General features: G+C 46.5%; 1 protein-coding gene across 5 annotated transcripts in view; it reads left to right on the top strand.

Moving 5' to 3' along the window:
- The window catches only part of LOC106807044, a 55,214-nt gene extending 43,527 nt beyond the window's left edge, over nucleotides 1–11,687 (top strand). For all 5 annotated transcript variants that reach the window (XM_014809263.1, XM_014809264.1, XM_014809265.1 and 2 more), the window contains one exon: nucleotides 7,838–11,687. In XM_014809263.1, coding sequence (XP_014664749.1) covers nucleotides 7,838–8,020 — 183 coding nt within the window. In that variant the 3' untranslated portion in view covers nucleotides 8,021–11,687. The remainder of the gene's footprint in view (nucleotides 1–7,837) is intronic.
- Nucleotides 11,688–12,143: the final 456 nt, after the last annotated feature.

The following is a 12,143-nucleotide window of genomic DNA, read 5'->3' as shown; positions in this document are numbered from 1 at the left end:
CGGTTGGTCGTCCAACTTTTGCGTTTACACTGCCGATTGTTAGTTGCCAACTGGCCAAGTTCGTACAATTTGGCAATTCGGCAACACAACATCGTCAGTGTAAATCCAGCTTTAGAGTAGTTTCCATCCCGTGTGTTTACTAAGAAATTACGGCGAAGATGCGGAATCCTATCAAGTTGACTTCCGGTTTATCGGTTTAATTAAGAACTCGCGCAATTAGATAAAATACAAGCATGCCGGTGGGCGTTTTTACACCTGCCATACAAATTGTACAATTTGACAAATTGTCGACCGCTTAGCAGAATTAATTTGCATTGCTAATTTGTTAGCTATAGAGGGTTCCGCGATTTTTTATATTACCCACAATGCAACGCCTGCCCTGACGGATATAGAAACCAGTTCAGGCATAGTACAAGTACATTGAGCAGCGCACCTCTGCACATTTTATATTCGCCTATTAGGCAAATGCATCACAACGCCGCTCTCCTGCGGTGTTGTCAACTGCAGCAATCGGTATCAGAGCGAGCCACAGCTTTTTTAGGCTGCCTAGCGCGATCACAACACAGGGTAAAGTGACGAGAAACCACAGACGCTTGGAGCATTTTCAATAAAAAAGCAATGCTGAATAAACACGAAATGTATTTACTACCAATGTCTTAATGTTTCTCTACTCTCTTTCGCCTAGTATTGCTGATAATTCCCTGTAAATGCCGGTCAAATGCTCCTCTGCAACACACAGGTACACCGCACGCACGGCGCACGCCGCTACACATTTACGCTTATAGTTATATACATATGTCGCCGGCATCCAGTAGGCAGCTGTTTGAGTGGGGGTGGTGATTTCTCTTGCACGTAGGCCTATACTCTACATAAAATAGCACCGAGGCAACATGTGAACGGAATTCACCAAGCCCGGCTTTACAATTACAGTGTGCTGACATGATGCCTGTCCCATATTCTCAGCGGCGTCCGTGCGATGTACTTGTGTGTTGCAGACGAGCATTTGAACAGCATTTACAGGAAATTATCAGTAATAATAGGCGAAAGAGAGTAAATAAACATTAAGACTTTGTTAATAAATACATTTCTACATTTCGCGTTTATTTACCATCATTATTTTATTATTGAAACGTTCCAAGTGCCTCTGGGTAAGAACTACGCCAATGACGTTCTTCGTGGACCCGTGCTTATATCTTTGTTTCACGAATTCCACAGATGCTGCAGTCATCTTCGCTTCCGCGTTTTTTATAGTGCACTGCGTTAAGGAAGCTGCATACAAGAAACTTGTCGCTCCAATAATGTGGGCAGATGCAGCTAGTAAAGTAGCTGGCCCCCTAGACGGACTCCAAAAGGTCCTGTGACTCAGCCGACAAAAATTCATGACAAATGAAAATAACGTGTTCTGGCGTACGGGTGTGCGACCGTTGTTTGGTCCTTTATTCTTTACACTATGCAGTGTGGATTGACACCGCCCCCCCCCCCGTGTTCATCATATATCAGCTAGTCATATATTCTCTAAGTAGTGTACATTTATATTGCTTTTCGTTTGCAAACAAGAGTGTTGCAACACTAGAGTTTATACACATCGAGTCATCTCCTATTCATAATGCAGCAATCGGCCCTACAGAGCACACATGCGTAATATAAGTACGGCCAATACACGACGTATCATGTTACACGCACGTATAACAGCAGCCAAGCAAACTAACAGTATCCTTTGGCCGAGGGGATCTTCACCTTAGATTGTAGAGCGATGTAAAAATGAGTTTAATAAATGTAAACAAAACGTTTAGTTAATAGTAGACAACATTTCCTCCCCCTCCTAGCATGATATTACCAGTGGTATGGGTTTCCTGTAACATTTATAGAAAGGTTAGGTTCGACCCTTGTTATTCCTAGGCTATGTCACGAAATTCCCCCACCCCCTATTAATACATGCAAAAACTGTTGAGTTGTGTGAGGCTGTGAGCCTATTTAGCTAGTCATCAACCTGCATCAGTGAATAATCACCTGTGAGCACCAGACGTAGCCAGACGTTAAATAGACTACCCTAGTAGCGCATCGATCGTGCTTGGGCGTTGCTTCCTGAATTATGGAATGTTTTGTTCAAATATAGCATCGATGTGTCAGATGTCTGTGGCATTTGGAATAATTTCTTCATGGAATTTATAATAATATTTTTATGGTTCGTGACCTTTCGGTCAAGGCGGGGACCAATGTATGTACAATACTATCCTTGTAAACTGCAGTTTTGCGCAACTTATATAGTTCGCTGCTTTTTTGTCCACTGTAATTTCCCGTTGCGTCTGCTTCCTTTTTCCTGGTGAAACATGTGCTTGTCGGAGCTGATGAAATTTCACAAATGATAAGTACTACATCGCAAGTAGTTTGCTGGCCATGCAGATGGCCCCATCGTGCCGCTATGGTCAGTTCAATGCGGCGATGCGCTACTATTTTGCTTTCGTTTCTGTACTGCTGTGCCTTAGAACCCTCGTCTCTCTTACTTCTCTCTTACTTACTACTTTCCCGGGTGATACTCCATTAGGAGTGTTCCCAACTTTAATGTCATTAATGGTCATAGTAACACATATATATATATATGGTTCTAGGACAAATACCCCCGGACAATCACCCCCCGGACAATTACGCCCGGACAATTACCCCCCCTGCCATTACGTACCGCCCATGCCATTTACAGCCCCCGACAATTACCGCCCCGGACAATTACCCCCCCCGGACAATGTACCCCCGCGGACAATTAGCCCCCGCGGACATTTCACCCCCCGGACAAGTTACCCGCCCGGTACATTCTACCCCCCCGACAATTACCCCCCGGACTTTACCCTGGACACTTCTACCCCCGACAATTACCCCCCGGACGTTTGACCACCCCGGACCAATTACCCCCCGCGACATTTACCGCCGCCAGATCCACTCCTACCGCCCGACGACAATTACCCCCCACGAGCATTCTCACCCCCGCGCACATTTACCCCCGACATATCACGCCCCGGACAATCACTCCGCGGACATTTACCCCCCGACCAAGTACCCGCGGACAATTAACTTCCCGACAACTCACCCCCCCCGACAATCACCCCCCGGACATTTACACCACCGGACCAATACACCCCGGAACACTTTACCCTCGGGCAATTACACCGCCCCGCGAAGACATTTTGCACCCGACGGGCCTCGGGACAACTTTACACCGCCCAGCGTCAGGTTGCGCTCACGCCCCGCCCGCGGCCTACGCCCGCCCCTAACCCCCCGGACATTTACTCACCTTGGTGTTTATTATTCATTTGTTGCAACAGTGATCACAGGCAGGAGGTCGAGGAGGAGGGGAAGAAGGTGGGTCGGGAGGAGGGGAGAGGTGGGGACGAACGTGGTGGGGGATCGAAGGAGAGGGGAGAGGTGGAAGGAAGAGGAGGAGGGGGAGAGGTGGAGAAGAGGAGGAGGAGGAGAGGGAGTGGAGGAGAGATGAGACGGAGGTGAGCGAGGCGGAGCGAGGAGAACTGTGGGTGAGGAGGGGGAGAGGGTGAGGAGGAGGAGGAGGGGGAGAAGGTGGAGGAGGCAGAAGAGGAGGAGAAGAGGAGGAGAGGAGGTGGAGGAGAGGAGGAGGAGGAGGAGGAGAGGAGAGAGGAGGTGGAGGAGGGGAAACGTGGGGAGAAGGTGTGAGAGGAGGGGGAGAAGGTAAGAGAGAGGGAGGAGGAGGAGGAGGAGAGAGGAGGAGTTTAGAGACGAAGGAGAAGTAGAGAGGAGGGAAGAAGGTGGTGAGGGAGGAGAGAAGAGAGGAGCAAGGAGGTGGAGGAGGAGTGGAGTAGGAGAAGAAAGAGGTGGAGGAGTAGACGAAGCGGAAGGAGGCGTAGCGAGGCGCCAGGTGGTGGACGGAGGGGAGAAGGTGGTGGTGGCGAAGAGGGAGGAGGAGCAGAGGCCTCCGAGGAGGAGAAGGGAAGGGAGGAGAGTGGAGGCAGGAGGCACCGGGAAGAGGAGGGAGGAGGAGACGGAGATGGAGAAGAAGGAGGGGGAACGTGGGAGAAGGTGGCGAATGGAAGAGGGGGAACGAGGGGTGAGGAGGAGAGGAGAAGGATCGAGTGGAGGAGGTGGCGGAGGGACGGAAGTAGATGGAAGGGCGCGCTCCTACCTCGCTCTCCTCATCCACTCCCTTCCTCCTCCTCCTCACCTTCCGCCTCCTCTTCTCCTCACCACCTCTCCCCTCCTCCCTCCACCACCTGGCCCCCGCTACCTTTCTCCCCCCTCCTCCTCCCTTCCTACCTCTCCGCCCCTCCTCCTCGCCACCACCTTCTCCCCACGTTTCTCTCCTCCTTCCTCCTTTCACCTCCTCTTACCTCCCTCTCCTCTCCTCTCTCTCGCTCCTCCTCTCGTCCACCTTCTCCCCCCTCCGTTCCTCCTTTTCACCTTCTCCGCCTCCTCCTCCACCACGTTTCGTCCCCACATTCTCCTTCTCCTCACCTCCTCGTCGCTACCTCCTTCCCTTCACCTCCTTTTCTCCTCTCCTCCTCCCCCCACACCTCTCTTCACCTTCTCCCCCTCCTCTCCACCACCTTCTTCTCTCCTCTTCGACCTCCTGCCTGTATCACTGTTTAACAAATGAATAATTAAACACCAAGTGAAGTAAATGTCCGGGAGAAATAATTGTTCGGCGGGGCGTAAATGTCCGTGGGGTAATTGTCCGCGGGGTAAATGTCGGCGGGGTGATTGTCCGGGGGTAATTGTCGCGGAAGTAATTGTCCGGGGGGTAAATGCCCGGGGCGTAATTGTCCGTGGGGTAAAATGTCCGGCGGGTAATTGTCCAGGGGCCGTGAATGGCATGGGGGGTAATTGTCCGGGGGGTACATGTCCGGGGGGTGATTGTCCGGAGGGTGATTGTCCGGGGGGTAATTGTCCGGGGGGTATTTGTCCTGACACCATATATATCTATATATGGTCATTGGTCATGGTCATATATTAGTTTGTGGTTTAATGTCATTTAGGTTAGGATTATCAATCATTAAGTCATTAATCATTATTATATCAAAGTTGGGGAACACTCCTATGGAGCGTTAGCCACTTTCCTCTACCCAGCGACGCGGTGTGATAAGACTAACTCCCTAATTATGGCACAAACTAATTGTAACGGTGAGAGTGACTGTACCACAGTCCAGCATACCTAGCACAGAATTGCATGCTTCTTCTACGTAGCTGCTGACCTTGGTAATACAGCGCAGCACAGCCTCGATGGGTTTGCTTGGCTGAGTACTTTCTGCACCAGATGCGTCAGCGGGTGTTGCCAGATAAGTATAATTGATGATGATAGTAGAAGTTGCAAGTTGGCATGATAACTGCTATCATGAAATCACGAACACATGTATAGATTGAATGAATAAAGATGGGCTTGCTTATAGATGAAGATATCATTGATCTTTATTCTGCTATCAGCGAGACATAGATCACGATTCCACATTAACACAGCTCAATGGTCAGTTATATGTGCAGCCATATAGATTTCTGCACCGAAGTTCAAGAAGCTTAACAATATGCTTCCCAAAAAGTCTCTCACACATAAATGTAGGATGGCAGGTATTAGGCCGACACGTGCTATGGCAGACTGACTCCGAAGTTCCCCGTGCGTTTCTGTCCGCAATGCCTGCTGTCACGAACGACCGACGCATAGATTATGTCTACGTGCAGCGGCAATTTTAGAGAGAAAACGTCGGCATCACATCGGTCACCGTGATGGGTGGTTTGGGCTAACGTAATAAACGCGCAACAGTGTGAACGAAACGGGGAAGTGAGCGCCCTTGTTTATTTAGATGGTAAAAAGCCACATGGAAGGTAATTAATGATGGCGTAGTACGTAGCTGCTTAGCCTGTTGCGAGTGTACAATCTCCGTCATCTGCAAGGTGACAGAGGCATCCACACAGCCGCTGTGTTGTATGTACTACCTCTACGTTGAACAGTAACTCAACTGGGTGGTCATCCCTCGCCGAAGCTACACTTACGCCGTAGCCGCCCTAGCTACACTTTACGTATTTGGTCGGTGAATCAATCCTAGACCGGTTTAGAGCGTGTGTTGTAGAGGGTCACTGGCGAGGCTTGCATTGGTTGGTTCTACACGCTAGTTGTCAACGCGTTAGCGGCGAGGGGGGCAGGGATGAAAGTAAAGGTGTGAACTGAAAACAGGTGTCCTTGGGTCAAGGATAGATGGGCTTGGAACACAGCGGGCGGTGATGGCATTACATGTGGCGTAAAAGAGCCAGCCACCTACTCGCGACACAGCGAGTCTCTGCCACAGAAGGCGCAACGGCTACTTTTTAGCTCATCTGACGTAGTCAGGTGCAGCCTTGTAGAATCGCATTGTCCGTCCGTCCGTCAACAGTTGGGCACAAATCTTAACCGCTCGACGTGACGCTTCACGATATTCGGGACGTGGGTGGGTAATGCCGAAACGAGTTGCCGGATGTCGAAGCTGGGGTCAAAGGTCAAAGGTCAAGAGGTGTAAAAGAAGGGGAACATTCCCTCCTTAACTTAAGGTATAGAGAGGAAATGCAGAATTGCGAGCACAAATCTAAACGGCTCGACCTAGGCTCGTGATAGTGTGGTCTAGCATCATGGTAGGAAAAGCCATCACTGAGCCGAAATTGGAGGTCACAGGTCCAAAGTCAATGGGCACAGGGCAGATTTTAGACATTGTTCTGAGAAACATGGTCTGAACGGATGCGTATTGAAAAACTTTTTTGTTTCAGCGGTACCTACCATTTTTATGGCTTTATTGAAAGGACGCTGAATGTACTTTCAGCTGACATGCGAAGAGTAAGTGCTCGGATAACCCGTTTTTTGAGTCCTCAAGAGGGGTTACAAGCATTGATTTGTTGACTGTTAACAAAGGACTGAACTGCTTTTGCTATTATTAGAACCCATACCTGTGTGAATGTGAGGCTACAGTTGTAATGAGGCTACAGTGTAATGTGAGTTGCACAGTTTAATTGCAAAGGCAAATGTTTGTTGAACAAGGTTTACGTTCCTTAAATCATATTATTTTCTAAAGCAGTCTGTCATCAGTGAATGCTCGTTTGGGTAGGCAAAAACACGGGGCAGCCCATGGCTGGCATGCTTCTAATCATAATTGTTGCCTGCCAACCTGCAATGCACATGTGTCTGCAATGCATAGAGATTAGGTGGGTGCGAAAGTGTAGCTGATATATTTGTTCCAATTGGCTACGAAAGTCAAACAAGAATAAAGAAGACTTATGTATAAGACGTCTTGCTATGCACAAATGAATTTATCAGCAGAACACCAGACACCAGATGAGCCCTGTCGCACTGCGGCACTTGTTATTTCACTTTTACACGACTGGCTAGTGAACTCAGATTGCAGACACGCTATGTCACCTTGAGAATTTGGGGACAGCCATGAAGATTGAATAAGAAACATTTATCTACACATCTACCCAAATAGATGCGCATTCGACTGTAATGGAGCAAGCGGACAGTTAATGACCATTATGGGATCGTAATTTTGTTATTAGTGCTGCAGTCAGTTGGCTGAGGATGGGTAATTGATATCCACGATACTTCTCCGTTGCGGTTGTTAGTGCTGTCTGCTGATGAATGTGTCCGCGGTTGAAGGAATTCGTTCTTCAACCTGTCCAACGCGATTCGTTGACAGTGGCGAGAAAATATTACAATATTATATCAGGAGTAGTCAATAAATAGTCAATAAATAAAAAGTTTACAATAATTGAAGTATTCAGTTCTTTATTTCAGGTGAGGTGTGAACAATATTTACGAAATTGGTGACGATATCTTACGAGTTTGTATTCTGTTTTGCAGACTAGAGCACCTGCTCCCGTCTCTTCCCCCGCCGCACCACCATCGCAGGCAGATGGTGACGTGACGTTCAACATGACTGCGAGCGAGCTGAGGGCGAGGCTGCAGTCCAAGAAGAAGAAGGATCCCCGAATGAGCGCACAGCTCGACGCAAAGACGAAGAGCGACATGTTGAACAAGCTATAAAAGCCCAGGCGGCAACTACACACAGAGGTCTTCTCTCTCATGATGTCTAACATAATCATCAGGTGCAGGAAAGTACTGCACCACCGTCCAGAACATCCTGTAATCATGAAGTTATTCAGATCGTGAGATGGTGGTATTCCTTATGTCGGTGGACGCGTTCCTGGATGTTGCATAGGTGCCTTAAATCACCGAAATTCTAAGAAAAATTTTCACAGTTATGGCGACTAGGTCGAAAGATAGATTTGCATTCTCTAGCTGGAAAAACAAAATGTGAAAAAAATAATATACTAGAATTGTCATATGAACGGTGTAAAATGAAACGCCCAAGTTAAGACAGCATTTCCGCGCACTTGTATTTAGAACTGTGCACGCAATTTACGAATAATAGTATCCTCCAATTCTAGTGAGAAACAAGGTGGTCAGGCAGATTAGATACACCCTGCGTGCTTACACGCTCGGTGTGTAATTCCCAACGCAAAGAATTTCACTTGGAAAATATTGATTACTCATCTATAACACTTGCATACGAAAACGGGTGGCAACTTCATTTCGCACTGAGGGAAATTGCCTATTTCCCTTTCGCCATGTAAAATACAATTTCTCTCATTTAGATACACTCGTGATCATTGATGGTAAATTTGCGATGCAAATATTTCGCTGGACAGTCTCGGTTAAAGTGAAAATAGCAGAGTAAAGTCTTGCTACTGCGGTGGCTAGGCAGATAGACGCTTACGTAGTGTAGGTAGACGGTGCTGTAAAGTTTATTTGCTGTTGTTATAATCACCGATAAATATTACCACTATTATAATATTCAAGAGAATTGCATGCAAATGAATTTATAGCGTTTCGGTTGTGAAGATGCAAGTATTGGACCATATAAATAGTGGCAGCAATAACGTTTCCAGCAGGACTTTCTATGTATTGCAGTATTATTAGTTCTGGGTTTGCTAAAGGCTTGAGACAAACTCTACCACGTTGCTTATTGTTGTACGCTGCTACTAGCAACAATGTCACTATTTTGTAAACAAACAGTGCCAACACTGTTTTGTGGGCAATGGGCGCTGTTCCGTAACACTATTCACAGAACTGATGACGTTGTAATGTAGCGAATATAGTAAGTACTTATATTGCTGCTGGATATGTTGTTGATGCCACTTGATGTCGTTACCTATCGTGTAATAGTAAAAACCAATGAGCGGTGTGGTGTTATTACCTGCAGTGGCAACTTTCTGTCTGTGATGTAGTTATGTGTTTCGTCTTATCAAAAGCTATCACATATTATGCGCCACCTACAACCTTCAAAACTTCGTTCCTTTACAACTGGCGGATTCTAACCTGTGTTGTCGTTCAAGCACGTGCACAGGCCAAAACTATACTGCGTGCCAAATGTAGAAGTATTGGGATATTTGTGGTAGGATTTGACAGACTAACGTGTTGACCATTTTTCTGGTGGTAGCCTTAGGTCCCCTTATGTAGCCTGTGGAAGCATTGGCAATTAGAAAGTGGGGTTAGCATGGATATCTACTCACCCCGGAGCGAGCTCCTTGGTTTGCGCGCCCCCTACCAACCTGCGTAGCGGGCCAGCAGTGTGTGTGTGTGTGTGTGTGTGTGTGTGTGTGTGTGTGTGTGTGTGTGTGTGTGTGTGTGTGTGTGTGTGTGTGTGTGTGTGTGTGTGTGTGTGCGTGCGTGCGTGCGTGCGTGCGTGCGTGCGTGTGTGCAGGTTGGTATCGTGCGCGGGTGGTGGGAGATCCTCTATAATTGACCTGTATCGTCGTTACTCTGGCTGAATTATGCCGTTATATTACGCGTTAGTAGTACTACGCGCAGTGTAGCCAAGCAGGCTGAATCGAACAACTCGCGCCCAGTGTAGGGAGGCACGTGTATAGTTTAGAAGATTCAGGTGTATGGTTGAACTGGCAGGTAGCGCGTCCGTGAAAACTGACGTTTTTGAGGTTTTCGGCGGTCGTTTAGCGGTTACTACCGTCGGATACCATATGACAGTAGTCTAACAGCAAAAACATTGAAATTCGCGTGTCTGCAGACATGGCTGTCTCGCTACGGCTCATGTACAGTAGTTTTCCACTTGATCGAACCTTTGGACGTGCAGTGTACTTATTTGACCCTGTAGGCGAGGACGCCCGCAGATTACAGCGTCTGCGAGTGCGACAGAAGTAGCCAGTGTAAACACTCACAACACGTGTATTGTCTTTGGAGCGTCGTGGCATGAGCATGGATAACAGGAAGGTTTATGTGTGGATAACTAAGACGAGTCGTATATTTTTAAAGGACATGTAGAAACAAATTGGTGCAAACTATTTTTGTGATGTACCCACCATAGTTCATGCGGTTACATTTTGGATCGGAGTGGCATATTAATTACCCGTTAAACATAATTGTATACCCATTTTGTATTCGTAGTTTTATTTACCGCCCCATACACCGTTCCTTTCAATCCCTTCCATGTTTGTATATTTTAGTACCGATAGGTTTAAGTCAATCTGTCATCAGTTTAACTCTGCTGGGCTGCCAGATTTACGAAGAAAGGCGTTTGCGCTTGTGGGGTGTTGTAAAGTAGTCAATTTCAGTATTTGTTCGGGAATTTGCTGTTATTTAGCATCCTTTAGTATAGACCTCTATATGCTACTCATGAAAGAAATTTATTCCTTAATTAACATTCCTAGCTTGTGGTAAAGTTATCATTCCTATCGTTGCTCTTATCGGAATACCATTTCCGAGGGCCTTATTAACAGGTAATATATTTCCATTGAAATTTGATGATTCCATTACAGTAACGTTCACATTGTTAGTGGTGGACCAAGTGGAGGTTATGTCGCAGTAGGTGCAGATTAGCGTGAAATTATTACGTTTAGGTGTCGTGACAAAGGGAAAGATTTGTATCCCGTCGCTCTGTCTCAGAAATGAGCAGGCGGTGAATTTACGGAACGTACTCGTGAGGATAGTATTCGCGAGTGCTACGAATGTACGGCATTCCTTCGCGAGTACGCGGGAAAACGACACGTGATCACGAGAAAGCCGCGTAGCAGCAGTGAAGGCTTGATTTACTCGCTTGCTCGGTGTAGTAGTATTTCAGGGGATTGTCACAAATTGAATGACCGCAACGCAAGCATATAGTTTTCTGATTAATTGTCTATGATTTACCGATTCCTTTATGAATAATATTGAATTAAAGCTAAACACGTGTATTTGTCGTGACAGGATGGTTCGCGCAGTAAAATGCACTGTGTATCACTTGGCTACACATACGTTAATAAATATATAAATCTATATCTCAGGTTAATAATCTTGCAATATTAGTGTAGTTGTCATGACTAATGTCACTATATTTGATTTAGATGCAGACATTTGGCGTGCTTGTTGGGCGTGCAGCACTAGCGTTTTATAGTGTCCCCACGTAGACATCGGCTGATCGTACCGTCATCGGGTAGTTTCATTCTGGATATTTAGTAGTGTTGCAAGCGTGATTAGCTCGTGATTTCTCGCGTGATTGCATCGGTATTTTTGACTATATTGCTTTATAGCTGTCGCCGCTTAGCACGTGGTTATATATGCGAGTTCGTTGAACTGCACTGTGTCAAGCAACGATTTCTAAAATGGAATTTATAATAACAGATATAAATATATATATAATTAAATTTAATCAGAAGATCGTGGCTCTTTTCCTTATTTTGTTAGTGATTGTACCAATTATTCGATTCAATTCCGTGATAACCCCGCTCGGGGTGGTAATGCCAACTACTCCTGTTATGCGGGCGTCGCGTTCACTGCGAAGCGTGAAACCTCGGTCAGGACAGAATGTTCTTAATGTGTGAAAACATGGCTCTCAACAATATGGACTTAATTCCCCCATGACTCGGATGATCACGTAAATTATTTTGCAATGGCAACACTACAGTATCCTGCCAAAAAAATTCAACGGAGAGGCAGAATCCGGTGGATTAGCACAAGTTCAGGCGACAAAAAAACACGCCTAAAAGAACTTTGTCCTCGCATTATGTTATTGTTGGGTCATGAAATATCGCAAGGTCATCGTGTGAAATTGAAATCGGATGAAAGTGGTGCATTCGCATTGACACTTCAAAATTAATCGACTTCATACGCTACA

Source organism: Priapulus caudatus, unplaced genomic scaffold, assembly GCF_000485595.1.
Source record: "Priapulus caudatus unplaced genomic scaffold, Priapulus_caudatus-5.0.1 Scaffold192, whole genome shotgun sequence".
NCBI classification, from domain to species: Eukaryota; Metazoa; Priapulida; class Priapulimorpha; order Priapulimorphida; family Priapulidae; genus Priapulus; species Priapulus caudatus.
The sequence above is the reverse complement of the archived record's forward strand: the minus strand, read 5'-3'. Positions and strand labels throughout refer to the sequence as shown.